Below are 20407 nucleotides of genomic sequence, written 5' to 3'. Positions count from 1 at the left end.
CTTTTATTGACAATTACATGAAGTTGATGCAAAGAGTCAATATTTGAAGTGTTGACCCTTCTTTTTCAAGACTTCTGCAATCCGCCCTGGCATGCTGTCAATTAACTTCTGGGCCACATCCTGACTGATGGCAGCCCATTCATGCATAATCAATGCTTGGGGTTTGTCAGAATTTGTGGGGTTTTGTTTGTCCACCCACCTCTTGAGGATTGACCACAATTTCTCAATGGAATTAAGGTCTGGGGAGGTTCCTGGCCATGGACCCAAAATATCGATGGTTTGTTCCCCGAGCCACTTAGTTATCACTTTTGCCTCATGGCAAGGTGCTCCATCATGCTGGAAAAGGCATTGTTCGTCACCAAACTGTTCCTGGATGGTTGGGAGAAGTTGCTCTCGGAGGATGTGTTGGTACCATTCTTTATTCATGGCTGTGTTCTTAGGCAAAATTGTGAGTGAGCCCACTCCCTTGACTGAGAAGCAACCCCACACATGAATGGCCTCAGGATGCTTTACTGTTGGCATGACACAGGACTGATGGTAGCGCTCACCTTGTCTTCTCCGGACAAGCTTTTTTCCGGATGCCCCAAACAATCGTAAAGGGGATTCATCAGAGAAAATGACTTTACCCCAGTCCTCAGCAGTCCAATCCCTGTACCTTTTGCAAAATATCAGTCTGTCCCTGATGTTTTTCCTGGAGAGAAGTGGCTTCTTTGCTGTCCTTTTTGACACCAGGCCATCCTCCAAAAGTCTTCGCCTCACTGTGCGTGCAGATGCACTCACACCTGCCTGCTGCCATTCCCGAGCAAGTTCTGTACTGGTGGTTCCCCAATCCCACAGCTGAATCAACTTTAGGAGATGGTCCTGGCACTTGCTGGACTTTCTTGGGCGCCCTGAAGCCTTCTTTACAACAATTGAACCGCTCTCCTTGAAGTTCTTGATGATCCAATAAATGGTTGATTTAGGTGCAATCTTACTGGCAGCAATATCCTTGCCTGTGAAGCCCTTTTTGTGCAAAGCAATGATGACGGAACGTGTTTCCATGCAGGCAACCATGGTTGACAGAGGAAGAACAATGATTCTAAGCACCACCCTCCTTTTGAAGCTTCCAGTCTGTTATTCGAACTCAATCAGCATGACAGAGTGATCTCCAGCCTTGTCCTCGTCAACACTCACACCTGTGTTAACGAGAGAATCAATGACATGATGTCAGCTGGTCCTTTTGTGGCAGGGCTGAAAGGCAGTGGAAATGTTTTTGGGGGGTTCCGTTCATTTGCATGGCAAAGAGGGACTTTGCAATTAATTGCAATTCATCTGATCACTCTTCATAACATTCTGGAGTATATGCAAATTGCCATCATACAAACTGAGGCAGCAGACTTTGTGAAAATTAATATTTGTGTCATTCTCAAAACTTTTGGCCAAGATTGTACATACCCCAACCAGAAGCCATGGATTACAGGCAACATTCGCACTGAGCTAAAGGGTAGAGCTGCCGCTTTCAAGGTGCGGGACTCTAACCCGGAAGATTACAAGAAATCCTGCTATGACCTGCGACAAACCATCAAACATAAAAAGCGTCAATACAAGGCTAAGATTGAATTATACTACACCGGCTCCGACGCTCGTCTTATGTGACAGGGCTTGCAAACTATTACAGACTACAAAGGGAAGCACAAGCGCAAGCTGCCCCAAGACACGAGCCTACCAGACGAGCTAAATCACTTCTATGCTCGCTTCAAGGCAAGCAACACTGAGGCATGCATGAGAGCATCAGCTGTTCCGGACGACTTTGTGATCACGCTCTCCGTAGCCGACGTGAGTAAGACCTTTAAACAGGTCAACATGCACAAGGCAAATGGATTACCAGGACGTGTGCTCCGGGCATGTGCTGACCAACTGGCAGGTGTCTTCACTGACATTTTCAACATGTCCCTACTGTATATAGCCTGTCTTTTTACTGTTGTTTTATTTCTTTACTTGCCTATTGTTCACCTAACACCTTTTTGCACTATTGGTTAGAGCCTGTAAGTAAGCATTTCACTGTAAGGTCTACACCTGTTGTATTCGGCGCACGTGACAAATAAACTTTGATTTGATTTCTATAGCTCCCCCCAAAAAATTTCCAACGGTGGGAGAGCCCCAAGATGGAGGCGCTGTGGCTTCAAAACAGCACCCCCTGTCAGTCATCTAGTGTATATTTAAATCATTTTTTGACACATGTCTAGACTCAAGGCTTGCAGAAAAAAATTGTCTGGTGTGAGTGTTATGAAAGGTAAGATTAATTAATTAAATGCCATGCGCTTTTGGATCAAATGTATAGGCTACACATAATAGCAGTGCACAGAGGGCCTGTTCCAAAATCGAGGTAATCTGGTCATATACTGGGAATACTAATGTTCATGTGTGGTGTTGTGGAGTAGAAACCATACAGAATATTATTCTGAATAGGCTATAATACCTGAAAGACTCACACAATTCCATTTGGGCACAGTGTCAATGATGAAATGTCATTCTCTCAACTCGGGAATCATATAGTCTACTCTACTACATTGCGCATCCTCTTATGTTTGTCAAGCATTTCCATCCAGGAATGACACTTTTATAACAGCTTTTGTTTATTTTCCTAGGGTTTCCTAGGGGAGGGTTGGCTTGTATATTTCACCTCTCCTCCTTCACCTTATTTGGTGCAATGAAACGGTTTCCGAGAGAGTTGATTATAGACAGAGCGGAGGTCCTAGAGAACAGCCCAGGGATATTTTAGGCCTAGCCTACCTGTAGGCAGGGTTGAGGAGTAATTGATTACATAACCAGTTACATGTAATCTGATTACAAAAAAAACAATAACTCTTATCAGTGACGTTAACTGCAAAAATATTGTAATTGTTTTGTATTAGGGTTGTACTTTTTGCACCGTAGTTGTATACGCTGAGCATCATGGTTAATGTATGTTGAGATGAGCACGTTCATATAAATGGTTGAGCTGAATTCCTGTTTCCTTATCATCATTATTGAGTTGTTATAAACACGAGGTTATGAAACCCACGAGACATAACAATAATCAGATTACAGATACTTTTGAAAAAGTAGATGATTACTTCTTGGATTACTTTTCAATTCAGAAATTATGCACTGAACAAAATGCACAAGTTTAAGTTTGTTCCACCTGAGCAAGTGTGAACAAATGATGTATATAAACCCTGGATTGCTGATGCTATGTACTGGCCATTGAGAGGCTTTGAAGCAACCGGTCGGCCATATTGGCACTACCCTGTATGAGCAGTCCTACATAGAAATGAATGGAATTCTAAAGTATTTCAATTAAATTTTTTATTTTTGTTATCGTGGGGACATTATTTCATTTTCTATTTTATTTAACCCTTACTTTACCAGGTAAGTTGCTGAGAACATGTTCTCATTTTACAGCAATGAGCTGGGTAATAGTTAAAGGTCATTGAGGGGGGATGAATGAGCCAATTGGAAGCTGGGGATGATTAGGTGGCCATGATGGTATGAGAGCCAGATAGTTACATTAGTCATCTCAAAAAAAAAGTATACTTTAAAGATGTCCTACAGGGATTTTTCTTAAACTTTTACTGTTGAAAAGCAACCTCCCAAGTATAGTTACAGTAAAGTACACACACTAAAGCAGAAAAAAATAATTAGTGGTGCTGCGGTCTAAGGCACTGCATCGCCGTTCCTGAAGCATCACTACAGACCCGGGTTTGATCCCGGGCTGTGTCGCAACCAGCAGCGAACGGAAGACACATGACGTGGCACACAATTGGCCCAGTGTCGTCCGAGTTAGGGGAGGGTTTGGCCGGCCAGGATGTCATTGTCCCATCCAGCTCTAGCGACTCCTTATGGCAGGCCAGGCGCATGCACGCTGACTTCGGTCGCCAGTTATATGGTGTTTCCTCTGACACATTGGTGCGGCTGGCTTCTGGGTTAAGCGGGCAGTGTGTCAAGAAGCAGTGCGGCTTAGCAGGGTTGTGTTTCGGAGGACGTACGGCTCTCGACGTTCGCCTCTCCCGATTCCGTACGGGAGTTGCAGCAATGGATATCACTGAAAGGGGGAAAAATAAATAAATAAATAAATAAATAATTCAAGGAGTTGGTCTGATGGGAATCCGTGATGTCATTGGCCTCCCACTTGCTTGAGGAACAATAGAGCAGCAGTAGAGAAAAAAAGAGGAAAGGCCCACCCCCCCACTTGTTACCTCGACCAGCTATTGAGATTTGTCTTTTGTTAAATAAATCAGGTGTGAAATGAGGTGAAAATGAGATATATTAAAATATATATGTTTAGCTCACATAATATCATTTGAAATCAAATTAAATTTTATTGGTCACATACACATGGTTAGCAGATGTTATTGCGAGTGTAGCGAAATGCTTGTGCTTCTAGTTCCGACAGTGCAGCAATATCTAACAAGCAATATCTAACAATTCCACAACAAATACCTAATACACACAAATCTAAGTAAAGGAATGGAATAAGAATATATAAATATATGGATGAGCAATGTCAGAGCGGCATAGGCTAAAATGCAAAAGATAGTACAGAATACAGTATATACACATGAGATGAGTAATGCAAGATATGTAAACGTTATTAAAGTGGCCTTATTAATGCATTAAGGTGTGTGTAATAGAATAAATGAGGCAAAAACGAATGTAGACATTAATAAATGCATTTCCTTAGCTTCCAAAATATTTTTCTCAATGGTGGGGGTCCAAGATGGAGGCATGGGGCTTCAACACAGCGCCCCTATCAGTCATCTGTGATCGTCTGACCAAAAGTCAGAGACACCGCTATGATGACACACCAAATGTGTTTGATGGAACCTTTTGGTCTTCTTCTAATGCCTCTTAATGGTAATCTAAAAGTAACTGAAAGAAGCCTAATCAGATTAAGTTACTGAGTTTGGGTAATCAAAAATGACGTTATTGATTACAATGTTGGACAGGTAACTAGTAACTGAAAGTTACCTACCCAACCTTGCCTTTAGGGCACTTTTTTTTACCACATCACACAATAGGCTACAACTCCAGTGTAATTGGATTGTAGTAGACTAATCAGTGGATTGATTCAGGGCCACCACAGGCACCTTTTATAGTCTACAGAAATATTGATGTGGTTTAAACATGTAAAAGTATGCGAGGGCTTGCCATGGTGTACGTCGCGTATCTCTAGCTCCCCTGTAGGCTTGGGCTACCAAAGAGCATTGAAATAAAGGGAGCCGTCGAACTAGTCTGGCTACTACTCTGTCCCCAGCACGGAAACCTGTTGCTGTCAGAATACGGCACAACCTAATTATTTCATTTCAAGGGAGACAAATTTACTTTAAATTCGGGAGTTCGTAAAGCATAGTACACAGGTGAAGAAGTAGAACGTTGTGACACGGCCAACCTCACACCAAAGCGGCGCCCGAGATCGTGTATTTATTTGGGTGAGTAGCTTTAACTATAACCACCGCCTACAGACCTTTTTCCTCAAACGAAAGGTGACCCAAAATCCGTTTATTTGAATAGGCCTATTTATGAGGAGCCATTTCCCTCTTGTCTGTCTGTTGATTCCATCTGATGGAGATCAAGCGATGTTGGCCATTGTTTTTGTTATTTAGGGATGTGTAATGTCATACTGTATACAAAACCCATGGACGCAGCTGTTACAATGTCACAAATTACGCATCAACTTTTCCATTGTCACTTGTTGCAGGCTTGAATGGATGATGCCACGTTAGACTCTATCCTTCACACACAAGTGGCCAAAGCATCCCCCTCCCCTTCTTCATGTCAATTCTCACTATTGTTTGATATAAATAACCCACTTATCATTCATGCAGCATCTCTCAATCTCTCTCTCTTTCTTTCTCTCGTTGTTTTGTGGGACATAGATTTGGTGATACCCTATCTGTGTCCTAATCTCTGGGGCTATACAGATGCCATATCTTAATTTGATCATCCTGTTGTTGCAGGAATGTTCCTGGACAACAGGAAATGCAAACGTGTAGTGTATTCAATGTTTAGAAAGGCTTCTAAAGTTTGTAATTTCCACTTAAAAATGTCAGACTTGATTTGCCTTAATGAAAAATGTATCAATTGGTTGAACCTTAATTGGGGAGGACGGGCTTGTGGTAATGGCTTGAGCAGAATTAGTGGAATGGTATCAAATAGATCAAACACATGGTTTCCATGTGTTTGATGCCATTCCATTTGCTTCGTTCCAGCCATTATTAGCCATTATTAACTTTAAGGCACACCTGTTAATTGAAATGCATTACGGGTGACTACCTCAAAACTATGAAATAACACATATGGAATCATGTAGTAACCAAAAAAACGAATCAAAATATATTTTACATTTGAAATAATTCAAAATAGCCACCCGTTGCCTTGATGACAGCTTTGCACACTCTAGGCATTCTCTCAACCAGCTTCACCTGGAATGCTTTTCAAACAGTCTTGAAGGAGTTCCCACATATGCTGAGCCCTTGTTGGCTGCTTTTCCTTCACTCTGCGGTCCAACTCATCCCAAACCATCTCAATTGGGTTGAGGTCAGGGGATTGTGGAGGTCATCTGATGCAGCACTCCATCACTCTCCTTGGTCAAATAGCCCGTACACAGCCTGGAGGTGTGTTTTGGGTCATTGTCCTGTTGAAAATAAATGATAGTCCCACTAAGCGTAAACCAGATGGGATGGCATATCGCTGCAGAATGCTGTGGTAACCATGCTGGTTAAGTGTGCATTGAATTCTAAATAAATCAGACTGTCACCAGCAAAGCACCCCCACACCAGCACACTTCCTCCTCCATGCTTCACGGTGGGAACCACACATGTGGAGATCATCCGTTCACCTACTCTGTGTCTCGCAAAGACACAGCGGTTGGAACCAGAAATCTCAAATTTGGACTCATCAGACCAAAGGACAGATTTCCACTGGCCTAATGTCCATTGCTCGTGTTTCTTGGTCCAAGAAAGTCTCTTCTTATTATTGGTGTCCTTTAGTAGTGGTTTCTTTGCAGCCAATTCGACCATGAAGGCCTGATTCACACAGTCTCCTCTGAACAGTTGATGTTGAGATGTGTCTGTTACTTGAACTCTGTGAAGCATTTATTTGGGCTGCAATCTGAGGTGCATTTAACTCTAATTAACTTATCCTCTGCAGCAAAGGTAACTCTGGGTCTTCCTTTCCTGTGACAGTCCTCATGAGGGCCAGTTTCATCATAGCGCTTGATGGTTATTGCGACTGCACTTGAAGAAACTTTCAAAGTTCTTGAAGTTTTCCCGATTGACTGACCTTCGTGTCTTAAAGTATTGATGGACTGTCGATTCTATTTGCTAATTTGAGCTGTTCTTGCCATAATATGGACTTGGTCTTTTACCAAATAGGGCTATCTTCTGTATACCACCCCTGCCTTGTCACAACACAACTGATTGTGTCATTAAGAAGGAAATTCTACAAATTAACTTAACAAGGCACACCTGTTAATTGAAATGTATTTCAGGTGACTACCTAATGTAGCTGGTTGAGAGAATGCCAAGTGTGTGCAAAGCTGTCATTAACGCAAAGGGTGGCTACTTTGAAGAATCACAAATCTCAAATATATTTTGATTTGTTTAACACACTTTTGGGCTCCCGGGTGCGCAGCCGTCTAAGGCACTGAATCTCAGTGCTTGAGGCGTCACTACAGACACCCTGGTTCAAATCCAGGCTGTATCAAAACCGGCCGTGATTGGGAGTGCCATAGGGTGGCGCACAATTGGCCTAGCGTCTCCCGGGTTTGACCGGTGTAGGCCGTCGTTGTAAATAAGAACTTATTCTGAACTGTCTTGCCTAGTTAAATAAAAAATACAAATAAATTACTACATGATTCCATGTGTTATTTCATAGTTTTGATATATTCACTATTATTCTACCATTGAGAAAATAGTAAAAATAAAGAAAAACCTTTGAATGAGTAAGTGTCTCCAAACTTTTGACAGGTACTGTATACATGTGTAATGAACACGAGGGGAGGCAGAGAGCTGGTTTCAAGCGCAGGGCGCAGCAGGTGTTTATTGTAAGGGACCACAGGAGGAGGCAGGTAGCTGGGTCCAGGGGCAAGCAGAAGGTCATACACAGGGGGTCCAACAAGGCAACAGTACAGGCAGGGAAAAGGCTAGTAACGTTGTCTGGGAGATCAGGCGACAGGTAAATAGCCTATCGGATTTCCTGTTAAGGTACAGGCAGGGAATAGGCAAAAGGTGTCGTTTGTGAGGCAGGCAAAAACGATCATACACAGGAGGAGTAAATTACGGGGAAAAACAGAGCTCCGACTAGAAGTGTGTCACAAAACAAACAATACCTCACAGTGATGGGGTGCAAAGAACTGAACTAAATAGTGTGTGATAATGACATACAGGTGTGTGAACAGGTGATCAGAATTAAGGTTATTGGGATCTGGAGAGTGAGCTGTGTTCAGGGGATCTAGGTGTTTTAGAGAGTGTGAGCTGCAAAGTGGGCTGGAAAGTGAGCTGCGTTCAGGGGATCTAGGTGTTTTAGAGAGTGTGAGCTGCAAAGTGGGCTGGAAAGTGAGCTGCGTTCAGGGGATGTACGTGTTTGAGAGTGTGAGTTGGTAGCAGACGTTACAACATGTCACATGTCCTACCATTGTCTTGCAACAAAGACACAAATACCCTGTCATCACAGACTCTTCTCTTTTCAAACTAGCACACATACAGACACGTTGTCATTTCACACATGCATGCATGCACACCACACAGACACACATCCTGTTTTTTTTACCATATTTTTCCCAACTTGCATCAATGCATATTGTCAGACAGACATTCAGACAGACAAACGCACAAGTGCGAGCTCACACATACAACACGCAGATACACACACATAGACAAAAAAGCCCATAGCCGCAGGAAGGTGTTTGGGGGTGCTGAATTACAGGCAATATTCTCACTGGGCTAAAGGCCAGAGTTACCGCTTACAAGGAACGGGACACGGACATCGACATGGACGCATACAAGAAAGGCCGATATGACCTCTGACGAGACATCAAACATGCAAAAGAACAATATAGTAGGAATCCTATTACACTGGCTCCAACTCTCATTTTATATGGCAGAGCTTGTTGACGATAATGGATTACAACGGGAAATCCAGAAATTATTTGCCCAGCGATGCAGAACTCACAAACGAGCGAAATGCCTTTCATGTTCGCTTCGAGGGAATATAACATGGTGCCTTGCATGAAAGCCCCTGTTTTTAGGATTACTGTGTGATCTCGCTCTCCATGGCCCATGTGAGCAAAACGTTTACACGGGGGTTAACAATCACAAGGCCGCCTGCCAGACATAACGACGGGGCGCGTTCTCCAAGCATGCGCAGACCAGCTGGCAAGCGTCTTCACAGACATTTTCTATATCTCCTTGTCCCAGTTTGTAATCCCAACATGTTTCAAGCTGACCATCGTTGCCTAAATGACTGTAATTATGAAGTGCTTTGAAAGGCTGGTTATGACACACATCAACAACATCATCCCAGACTCCCTAGACCCGCTCCAATTCGTATACTGCCCCAACAGATCCACAGAAGACACAATCTCAATTGCACTTCACACTGCCCTCTCCCACCTGGACAAGAGGGGAAATAACTACGTGAGAATGCTGTTCCTAGACAACAGCTCAGAGTTCAACACCATAGTCCCCTCCAAGCTCGTCACCAAGTTAGGGACCCTGTGACTGAACCCGTCCCTGTGCAACTGGATCCTGGACTTCCTGACGGGCCGGCCCCAGGTTGTGAGGGTAGGCAACAACACCTCCGCCATGATGACCCTCAACACAGGGCCCCCCCCAGGGCTGTGTGCTTAGTCCCCTCCTGTACTCCCTGTTCACCCACGACTGCGTGGCCACGCACGACTCAAACACCATCATCAAGTTTGCTGACGACATGACGGTGGTAGGCCTGATGACAGACGGCTATGAGTCAGCCTACAAAAAGGAGGTCAGAGACTTACCAGTGTGGTGCCAGGACAACAACCTCTCCCTCAACTTCAGTAAGACCAAGGAGCTGATCATGGACTATAGGAGAAAGAGGGGAGAGCACGCCCCCATCCACATTAATGGGGCTGTTGTGGAGCGGGTCGAGAGCTTCAAGTTCCTCGGCGTCCACATCACTAAGGACTTAACATGGTCCACACCCGCACAGTCATGAAGAGGGCACGGCAGCGCCTCTTCCCCCTTAGGAGGCAGGAAAGATTTGGCATGGGCCCTCGGATCCTCAAAAAGTTCTACAGCTGCACCATCGAGAGCATCTTGACTGGCTGCATCACCGCTTGGTGTGGTAAATGTCAGCAAAGCGCTACAGAGAGTGGTGTGAACAGCCCAGTACATCACTGGGGCTGAGCTCCCTGCCATCCAGGACCTTTATATCAGGCGGTGTCAGAGGAAGGCCCGAATTGCCATAGCCTGTTCACTCTGCTACCGTACAGTGATCTGGTACTGGTACTCCCTGTATATAGCTCTACAGTGATCTGGTAGTGGTACTCCCTGTATACAGCTTCACAGTGATCTGGTACTGGTACTCCCTGTATATAGCTCTACAGTGATCTGGTACTGGTACTCCCTGTATATAGCTCTACAGTGATCTGGTACTGGTACTCCCTGTATATAGCTCTACAGTGATCTGGTACTGGTACTCCCTGTATATAGCTCTACAGTGATCTGGTACTGGTACTCCCTGTATAAAGCTCCACAGTGATCTGGTACTGGTACTCCCTGTATATAGCTCCACAGTGATCTGGTACTGGTACTCCCTGTATATAGCTCCACAGTGATCTGGTACTGGTACTCCCTGTATATAGCTCCACAGTGATCTGGTACTGGTACTCCCTGTATAAAGCCTCACATTGATCTGGTACTCCCTGTATACAGCTCCACATTGATCTGGTACTGGTACTCCCTGTATATAGCCTCACATTGATCTGGTACTCCCTGTATACAGCTCCACATTGATCTGGTACTGGTACTCCCTGTATATAGCCTCACATTGATCTGGTACTGGTACTCCCTGTATACAGCTCCTCATTGATCTGGTACTGGTACTCCCTGTATATAGCTCTACAGTGATCTGGTACTGGTACTCCCTGTATATAGCTCTACAGTGATCTGGTACTGGTACTCCCTGTATATAGCTCCACGGTGATCTGGTACTGGTACTCCCTGTATAAAGCTCCACAGTGATCTGGTACTGGTAGTCCCTGTATATAGCTCCACATTGATCTGGTACTGGTACTCCCTGTATAAAGCTCCACAGTGATCTGGTACTGGTACTCCCTGTATATAGCTCCACAGTGATCTGGTACTGGTGCTCCCTGTATATAGCTCCACAGTGATCTAGTACTGGTACTCCCTGTATATAGCTCCACAGTGATCTGGTACTGGTACTCCCTGTATAAAGCCTCACATTGATCTGGTACTCCCTGTATACAGCTCCACATTGATCTGGTACTGGTACTCCCTGTATATAGCCTCACATTGATCTGGTACTCCACGTATACAGCTCCACATTGATCTGGTACTGGTACTCCCTGTATATAGCCTCACATTGATCTGGTACTGGTACTCCCTGTATACAGCTCCTCATTGATCTGGTACTGGTACTCCCTGTATATAGCTCCACATTGATCTGGTACTGGTACTCCCTGTATATAGCTCCACATTGATCTGGTACTGGTACTCCCTGTATATAGCTCCACATTGATCTGGTACTGGTACTCCCTGTATATAGCTCCACAGTGATCTGGTACTGGTACTCCCTGTATATAGCTCCACAGTGATCTGGTACTGGTACTCCCTGTATAAAGCCTCACATTGATCTGGTACTCCCTGTATACAGCTCCACATTGATCTGGTACTGGTACTCCCTGTATATAGCCTCACATTTATCTGGTACTCCCTGTATACAGCTCCACATTGATCTGGTACTGGTACTCCCTGTATATAGCCTCACTTTGATCTGGTACTGGTACTCCCTGTATATAGCTCCACATTGATCTGGTACTGGTACTCCCTGTATATAGCTCCACATTGATCTGGTACTGGTACTCCCTGTATATAGCTCCACATTGATCTGGTACTGGTACTCCCTGTATATAGCTCTACATTGATCTGGTACTGGTACTCCCTGTATATAGCTCCACATTGATCTGGTACTGGTACTCCCTGTATATAGCTCCACATTGATCTGGTACTGGTACTCCCTGTATATAGCTCCACATTGATCTGGTACTGGTACTCCCTGTATATAGCTCCACATTGATCTGGTACTGGTACTCCCTGTATATAGCTCTACATTGATCTGGTACTGGTACTCCCTGTATATAGCTCCACATTGATCTGGTACTGGTACTCCCTATATATAGCTCCATTCTTGTGTATTTTATTTTCTTCCTCTTGTGTTACTATTTAGTTATTATTTATATCGTTAAACTCTGCATCGTTGGGAGGGGCTCATAAGCAAGTATTTCACGGTAAAGTCTATACCAGTTGTATTCAGCACATGTCACAAATACAATTTGATTTGATATGTGGTGATAGAACTTGCCATGACTGAGTGTGAGGAGTACATTGATTTATTATCCGACTATTGATTGGAACCCGTTATCATGCCATGCATCACTCATACACAGTAGAAACCCCTAGGCCCTGCATACAGGCCACATACTGTACATGCACAGGGCATATGGACACACCTCTGTCTTTCTCTTTTTCACAGAATTATTCTCATCTGTGTTGTGGTTAAGCAGAACACTTTGGCCCCTGGCTAGTTAGTGTGTGTGTGCTGACAGCACATTGGGGCGTTCACTGATAAATGAATGCTATTTCCGGTGACATGTAAATATTTACAGATACAGAGCATGCCTTTGTGCTCCAGCATCAGCAGGGAAGGATGTGTGTTGGTGGTTGGGTGGTTGTGTGTAAAGAATAATTATTTGGTTTTCGTTGCTAAATTAACAAACCATAGTGGAACATTTGTTCAGCATTCATTAACGTGACGTAATAACATCTCTATTAACCACTACCATTCATAAACAACTTCCATACCTCATGCAAGGTGATGTCATCACACACACACATATACAGACACACAGCAGAAAATGTCTGCTCTTTATAAAACATCCGGATAAGGGCGCTGTCAGGGGCTGCTTTTGTTCAAGTTATCAGTGTTCGTGCAGGACTAACCATCAAACACACACATGAAATGCAAGGAAGAGGTGTAGTTGTTTATTGACAGTTTTTTTTCAATCGCTTTGGTGCTCTTTTCACAAAGTATAGGGTGAATTTTCTAAACTCTTAGTACAAAACTCCAAACTGGCAAGACTTGTAACACAGCTGATCTTATATTCAAAACCGTTTATTTTGTATTCATTTAGTTTGTAGACTTTCACCACACAACCATTGATCCAAAATATAAGTTTACTGTGCAATACCATGAGAACATTGATTTAATCACCAAAACACATCATGATATCTTCTCAAAGTAGTTGTTTTAACTAACAGTTAATCTAATAGGAAGAAATGCAAGATGCAAAATTGTCCTTTGAACGTAATATGCTACAGTACTGTAAATGACAGTATATTACACTGTTTTCACATTAGGCAATACACTGGCACTACCCATAAACATTTACTGAAAATGTCCTTGATTTCTATCCCATGTGCGATCAAATTGCTATAGCGTGATTTAAATTTAAAGGCACTGTTCCCGCGTTCGGGGAGACTGCATTCACGGTAAACGCTGCATATGTCGCCTCAATCAGAAATTACCTATCAATTTCAATCGCGCTATATAGCGCTGAATTTTCGCAATACAAATTGAATTGGGGCCTAGATTTCAATCGTGCTACAGCGCAAATCTTCAGCACTAAATATTGAATTGAGTCAATTGAAAAAGTGCTTAGAGTTTTGAAACAACTGCCTTTTTCAGGATCTGTTTTGAGTTTTGTACTAACCGTTGAGACATACTTGTGAAAATCTCATCAAAGTGATTGAAAAAACTGTAATGTGATGATAGATAGATGATGATAGATACATTTTTAAAAATCGTTCCAAACCCCCCTCCCCCCATGCCAACCCAAAACATCTGCCAGTGACCATGGTTGTGTGGGTTGGTGTGCGTGTGTGTGCCTTTTTCAATTTATGTCCATGTTTGTTTCCATTAGTTTATAGTTTATCTGCTGCTATAGCCTACCCTGTGGCTCAGTTGGTAGAGCATGGTGTGTGCGACGCCAGGGTTGTGGGTTTGATTCCCACGGGGGGCCAGTACCAAAAAATGCATGAAATGAAATGTATGCATTCATTACTGTAAGTCGCTCTGGATAAGAGCATCTGCTAAATGACTAAAATGTAAATGAAATAATTCTATCGACACACAGAGTTCTGTTCATTGTCCCGGCATTCTTCCATGGTTCCTGATGCTGTCTGGTGACTTACTTGCTTCTATATTTGAAATACATTTTAGTTTACCTTCCACATCTGTTCTGTCATCCTTATTTTCTTCCCTCACTTCTACAGAGTACAGTAGCCCTGGAAAACAACCAGAAAAAGAGTGTGAGGAGGGGAAAGAGGGAAAAAGAGCAAGACCATGGCTCAGATTAAGCTGCAGAATGTGGAGGACTACTATGAGATTGGAGAGGTGCTTGGCAGGTGAGTGAGAAGGTTTGGAGTAGAGAATGGAACAGCGCTAGACATGAATTGATGTTCATTTGAATTTAGCTTAATTTACATATAATGCTAGGAATACACTGCTAAGTAAATAGTACTAGAAAGGTGCAATGCCCCTCTCTGTTACTCTCTCTCATCTCACATTCAAACAAGCTTTAGGCCTATTAGCATCACAGGAGTAGTTCAGCGTAATATAGAGCACAATGCAAAAGTTCCCTACGATATCATCCCTCTCTGCCCCCCTCTAGTGGTCACTTTGGGCAAGTGTGTGCGGTGCTGGAGCGGGCATCCGGAGTCCACTGGGCGGGGAAGTTCCTGAAGCTGCGTCGGAGCGCTAGTAGCCGCCTGGGCCTGGAGAGGAAGAGTGTGGAGAGGGAGGTGGAGATACTGCAGAGCCTGCAGCACGCCAACGTCATGGCCCTCAGGGACGTGTTTGAGAGTCGCGCCGAGGTGGTGCTCATCGTGGAGCTGTGAGTCAAGTGGGGACAGATGGAGGGAGGGGGAGACCTCTGCTGGTCTCTGTCTATCTGTCTGTCTGTCTTCCCCCTCAGCCCACAGTAGGTGGGATGGAAATAGTTGTGTGGAGCACCACTCTCACTCCCAGCCTTTTTATTGGGAACACAATGAGAAGCACTTGGTCCCGTCAGCCCATCTAATCCTCCTGTCATTACTAGCATGAATCTAATAGTCCAGGCCAGACAGACAACTCAAAGCCTATTAATATAACTGAACAATAGCCCCCCCCAAATACAGACACACTCACAACTGCAACCAAACTGGTGCTGCGCTCCAGGAAACAAGAGTGCATGAATAAAAGATCTTGAAGCAAACTTTTAGGCTGATTCACTTTCGAGTAACTTTAATAGGAATGAATGAGATGCCATTTTTATAACTTGGTCTAGTTATTATAAGTCGACAGATGTAGGATCTTAATTTGAGCCAGTTTGCGACAGCAGGGAAATAATCTTGCAGCAACAAGAAATTTGAATTTTTATGTGGATTATAATTAATTGACATTTGTGTAGGGGTTGATACATTATTCCTAAGGGAAAATCAAGTCTGAAATTTCAAAGTAGAAGATACAAACTTCAGAAGCCTTTTAAACCTCAAATATATTACAAGTTTTAAATGTATCCTGCAACAGGGTGAACAAATTAAGATCCTACATCTGTATGTGATGAAGATATTGTCCTGACAAACTTACATCTGCTTAATTCTATCTACTTTTTTTACCACTTCTTTCTCACTACCCCCCCACTTGCTCTAGTATCAGTGGTGGGGAGCTGTTTGATTTCATAGCAGAGAAGGAGAGCCTGTCTGAGGAGGAGGCCATAGAGTTCTTGAAGCAGATCCTCATGGGAGTGGGCTTTATGCACACTAAGAACATTGCCCACTTTGACCTCAAGGTGAGACACACAGGAATAGAAATAGAGCTGATAGAAAGCAGTGTTTCCCTGTACCATGAATTAGGTGGGACGGGCCTCCCTGTTGCCTGACTCTGTTGCCCCTTGCCTAAACCCATTTGGGCTGTTTTTCATTCCATCAGGATTTGGCATTGTGTGTGTGTAACGCTCTCTGTTTTCCATTTAGCCGGAGAACATCATGCTGGCTGACAAGACGATGCCACACCCCCACATCAAGATCATTGACTTTGGACTGGCCCATCGCCTCAAACAGGGGGAGGAGTACAGGAGCCTATCTGGGACCCCACAGTACATTGGTAAGTGGAACATTCCACATGTTTACTGTCTGTGTTTGTTTGGTGGAAATTGTGTCAGTCAGTATGTGTCATGTTGTGTGAGCATTTTGTTAGTGTGTGATTATGGTGTGTATGTTTGATGTGTGTACAGTGTGTCTTCCTGTCTGTTTTAGTTTTTATTTAGCATGAGCCTCTAGAAAGGTGCTGAGGTTTCCATGGAGACAGTTTCCAAGGGGTAGTGGTGTGGTTGTGGACAGGATGTGACATCAGAGCATGTGGTGGGGCGTTGGGGGTAGTGAGATAGAGACGTGTGAGAAGTTTCAACAGACCTGAAATACATGATGCAACCTGAGTCGCCAACACAAAGAATGTAACGGAATGATTACTTTAAGAAAGGGCAGAAGGGTTGCATGGGTATTATTGTCAGGCCATGGGTTCTACCATAACCCACTTATTCCCCAACTAGTTGCCCATTTTCATGTGTTTTACTGTAAGATTTTAGGATTAATGTTTATTTTTTATTTATTTAACCTTTATTTAACTAGGCAAGTCAGTTGAGAACAAATTCTTATTTACAATGACGGCCTTAGAGCATTTAACGTTGTTAGAGAATGTCATTATATTGTGCAACAGCAGTGTTAGCATCACCCAGTGTTTCCTAACACAATGACACAGTGACTGTTGTGACAAAAGGAAATTACACTCTCCTCTATTGTATTCTCAGGTCCTTACAAAAGATGTCTCTCTCTTTTACTATCTGTTCTTTTCCTCTCTTACACACACTCTGTTTTTCTGGATAAGGCTGGATTGTGTTATGTGTATCTCATTATCTCTCCCCCTTCTCCCTTTCCGTTTTCTTCCCAGCCCCTGAGGTGATTAACTACGAACCCCTGAGTGAGGCAGCCGACATTTGGTAATCATTACTACAATGTTATTCATTAGAAAAATAAACCAAAATGTCCCAGCTGCCTTGACTGTCAGGGTAAATAGTTTTGTGCACACAAAGTCACTCATATCTCTCATCTCTTTCATCTCCAGGAGTATTGGTGTGATAACCTACATATTGTGAGTATGCAAAACAAGTGGACAATTTGAAATTTACATAACGTAGCTACCAGTGTAGTGAGGTTGGTGGGAGGAGCTATAGGAGGACCGGCTAATTGTAATGTCTGTAATGAAATAAATGGAACGGTATCAAACATGAAACCACATTAGACTCCCATGCCATTTATTACATTGCAGCCATTACAATGAGCCTGTCCTCATATAGCGCCGCCCACCAGCCTCCTCTGGTAGCTACACATATTCTCGAACATCCCCCTATTCTACAGGTTGAGTGGTTTGTCCCCCTTTCAAGGAGATAATGACGAGGAGACACTAAAGAACATCGTGGGGATGATCTATGAGTTTGAAGAGAACTATTTCAACCAGACCAGCACCATGGCCAAAGACTTTATTGAGAAACTGCTGGTCAAAGACCCAATGTAAACAAACTATCACTCATTCATTTATTAGTTTAGTTGATATGGTTAGTGTCTATAACCTCTGTATACTATGCAACAGTCTATTACTTAATGATGTGTGTCCCTCCTACAGAGAGAGAATGACAGCGGATGAATGTCTATTACACCCTTGGATCAAGGTGAGAGAAGAGAGAATTGTGATTTGATTGGGGTAACTTCAATACATAAACCCAACATAAGCACATTATTGTGCTGAAGGTTTGAGTAGGAAAGCTTAAGTTGTGAGTATGATTCACACTGAAAAGCTGTGAACTGCATGTCACTTTGGATAAAGGCTAAAGCGTCTATTAAAATATCACGTTAATTCTTTGTTTATCAGCCCGTCACGCGCAAACAGGCGGATAACAGAAGTCGATCGTCCATCAACATGAAAAGCTTCAAGAAGTTCAACGCCAAAAGGAAATGGAAGGTGAGGCCCAGTGGTGCATCTCAATACTCCAAAGTAGCTTCCTCTTCTTTTCTCCTACCCTGTATCTGCATTGGTGTGCAGCAGTAGTCCTACAGTATTGGTGAGAGGGGGACACCTGCTGGTCCAGACATTGTATTGCATCATATTTGCCTTTTTCTTTCCAAAGTCCTGCTTTCCTATGGAGACCTTCTCTTTTCATATCCTTTTTAAATCCTTCCCCTCTCTCTCTCTGTAGATGTCGTATAACATGGTGTGGGCGTGTAACAGATTGTTTCGCCTGCAGTTGCAGTGTAAAAGCAGGTCCCAGGAGGACCCAGAACTGGTAAGAGAGAGCAGAAAGGACTGGGTCTAGACCAGGGGACATGCTGGTTTCTGCTATTTTCTTAAAGTCTGACTAAGACCTATATAACTAGCTGTGTGTACTGTCTGGGCAATCAATAACACCAATTTTAATCAATCGTAATATACTAAATTATATTCTCATGGAAAGAACAAAAACAGGAAAACTACAATGAAATATTGCACCCATATTTCATCATAATATTACAATCCCTTTATTTGAACTGTTATAAATCCCTTTATTATACTCTCAATATCAACATATCGATGAGGCTGTTGATATGCTTATGTCTGAATATCTCTGCAATTGTCCCCTTGTCAGAGGCAGTGTGAGAGCGACCAGGAGGACACGGAGACCAAGCCTGCTTCTCTCATTCGCCGCAGACTCAGCAGCAGTTCCTAAATAAGACCACTGGGGGTCACTAACACACCACACAGCCTCAGACCACCTCTATCCATCCAACCATGGGGAAATGGAGAGAAGCCTTTTGTGAGTGAACCAATCAACAATACTCTGAGTTACAGAATGACTGACTATGCCAGTGACAATACGAGTAACTAACCCGTGATGTGCAGGTGCCTGAAGCCTGTGTTAGTCCACAGAGTTGAATTTTAATGTCTCCGACACATTTCCTGATCAAACCAGTGTAGTTTACCAAACTGCTTCTGTTACACTTCACCCCCATTTGACCTAGTATTTGCCTGTGCCTTTTATATTTTTGCCTGTGCCTTTCAAGTTTGACCCATTTATTTTCTGAAAATGCCAAAACTTTTGTTTAAGTTTGATGGTGCACGGGATAGAATTTGTCACACTTATAGCTAACCTCAAATGCAATTATTATGCCTTACAATATTATGTGGTTATTATTTAGCCTCTGCCACATGTTCTGATATTTTTGACTGCTGTATGCCTATCAAAGGTCAAGACTATTCCAAACTGATTTTATTTGAGTTTCTGAGACATTTGCATTTCATGGAATTAACTAGAAAAAGTACTTGGTAACTCAAATGTTATTTGAGTGTTTTACATGAAAGTAGGGAACTATACAAGGCCTGTTTTTCTAATTCTGCCCTTAAGTGGATACATTATTTGATTGTGTCAGAATTTTGATATCATAAATTTATACAGAGCTACTGTACTATACACAGTTACAGCCATGTTTGATAGTGTTTGACACTGACATGTGTAATGTGGTCTTAGTGTGTAGAGCCCTTAAAAGCCTTATCAAACTTCATCTTAGATATACTTTATTGAACATTTCAACTATCTTTGGCTTATGTCAAAGGTCACATTTATAGTTATGTTTTTTAAATGGAAAGCTATTTTCTAACCTTGTGTAGGCTTGTTTTTATATATATAATAATGAGAGTTTAATACTGACAACAACCATGTTTTGTGAATTGTGTGATGGTGAATAAAAAAATGTTAGTCAACGATGTTAAAGCTATTACAGTGTATATACGTTTGTTACTTTGAAAGCCCACAGTTTTTTAAAGACAGCAGACTACTTGCACTGGGTTGAGTCATTAGTTTCTGTGGCACATGTTACCATATTTGAACCATGAGGTCAAGATAGTCAGTGAACTGCAACCTGTATCTAACTTGACCATAGCGAACCTAGAGTTAACATCATAATCATTGTGAAGGTTCATTGTAACAGACAAATGGATTAGAAGAAGTGAAGCCTGCAAACTTCAGTCTTTCAGTTCTTAT

The 20407-nt window shown here is 42.9% G+C and overlaps 1 protein-coding gene across 1 annotated transcript; it reads left to right on the top strand.

The window, feature by feature from the left end:
• The first annotated feature begins 5182 nt into the window (after window positions 1–5182).
• Window positions 5183–20141, top strand: LOC115179775 (death-associated protein kinase 2). The gene is made up of 12 exons (XM_029741534.1): window positions 5183–5450; window positions 14574–14705; window positions 14972–15193; window positions 15991–16129; window positions 16314–16443; window positions 17287–17335; window positions 17461–17487; window positions 17754–17906; window positions 18019–18064; window positions 18265–18354; window positions 18590–18676; window positions 19016–20141. Exons 2-12 carry the CDS (start codon window positions 14644–14646, stop codon window positions 19094–19096), a joined length of 1086 nt encoding a protein of 361 aa, XP_029597394.1. The 5' UTR covers window positions 5183–5450; window positions 14574–14643; the 3' UTR covers window positions 19097–20141.
• The last annotated feature ends 266 nt before the right edge of the window (window positions 20142–20407 follow it).

Source organism: Salmo trutta, chromosome 3, assembly GCF_901001165.1.
Source record: "Salmo trutta chromosome 3, fSalTru1.1, whole genome shotgun sequence".
Classification (NCBI taxonomy): Eukaryota; Metazoa; Chordata; class Actinopteri; order Salmoniformes; family Salmonidae; genus Salmo; species Salmo trutta.
Note: the sequence above shows the minus strand (reverse complement) of the source record. Positions and strands in the feature narration are given on the sequence as shown.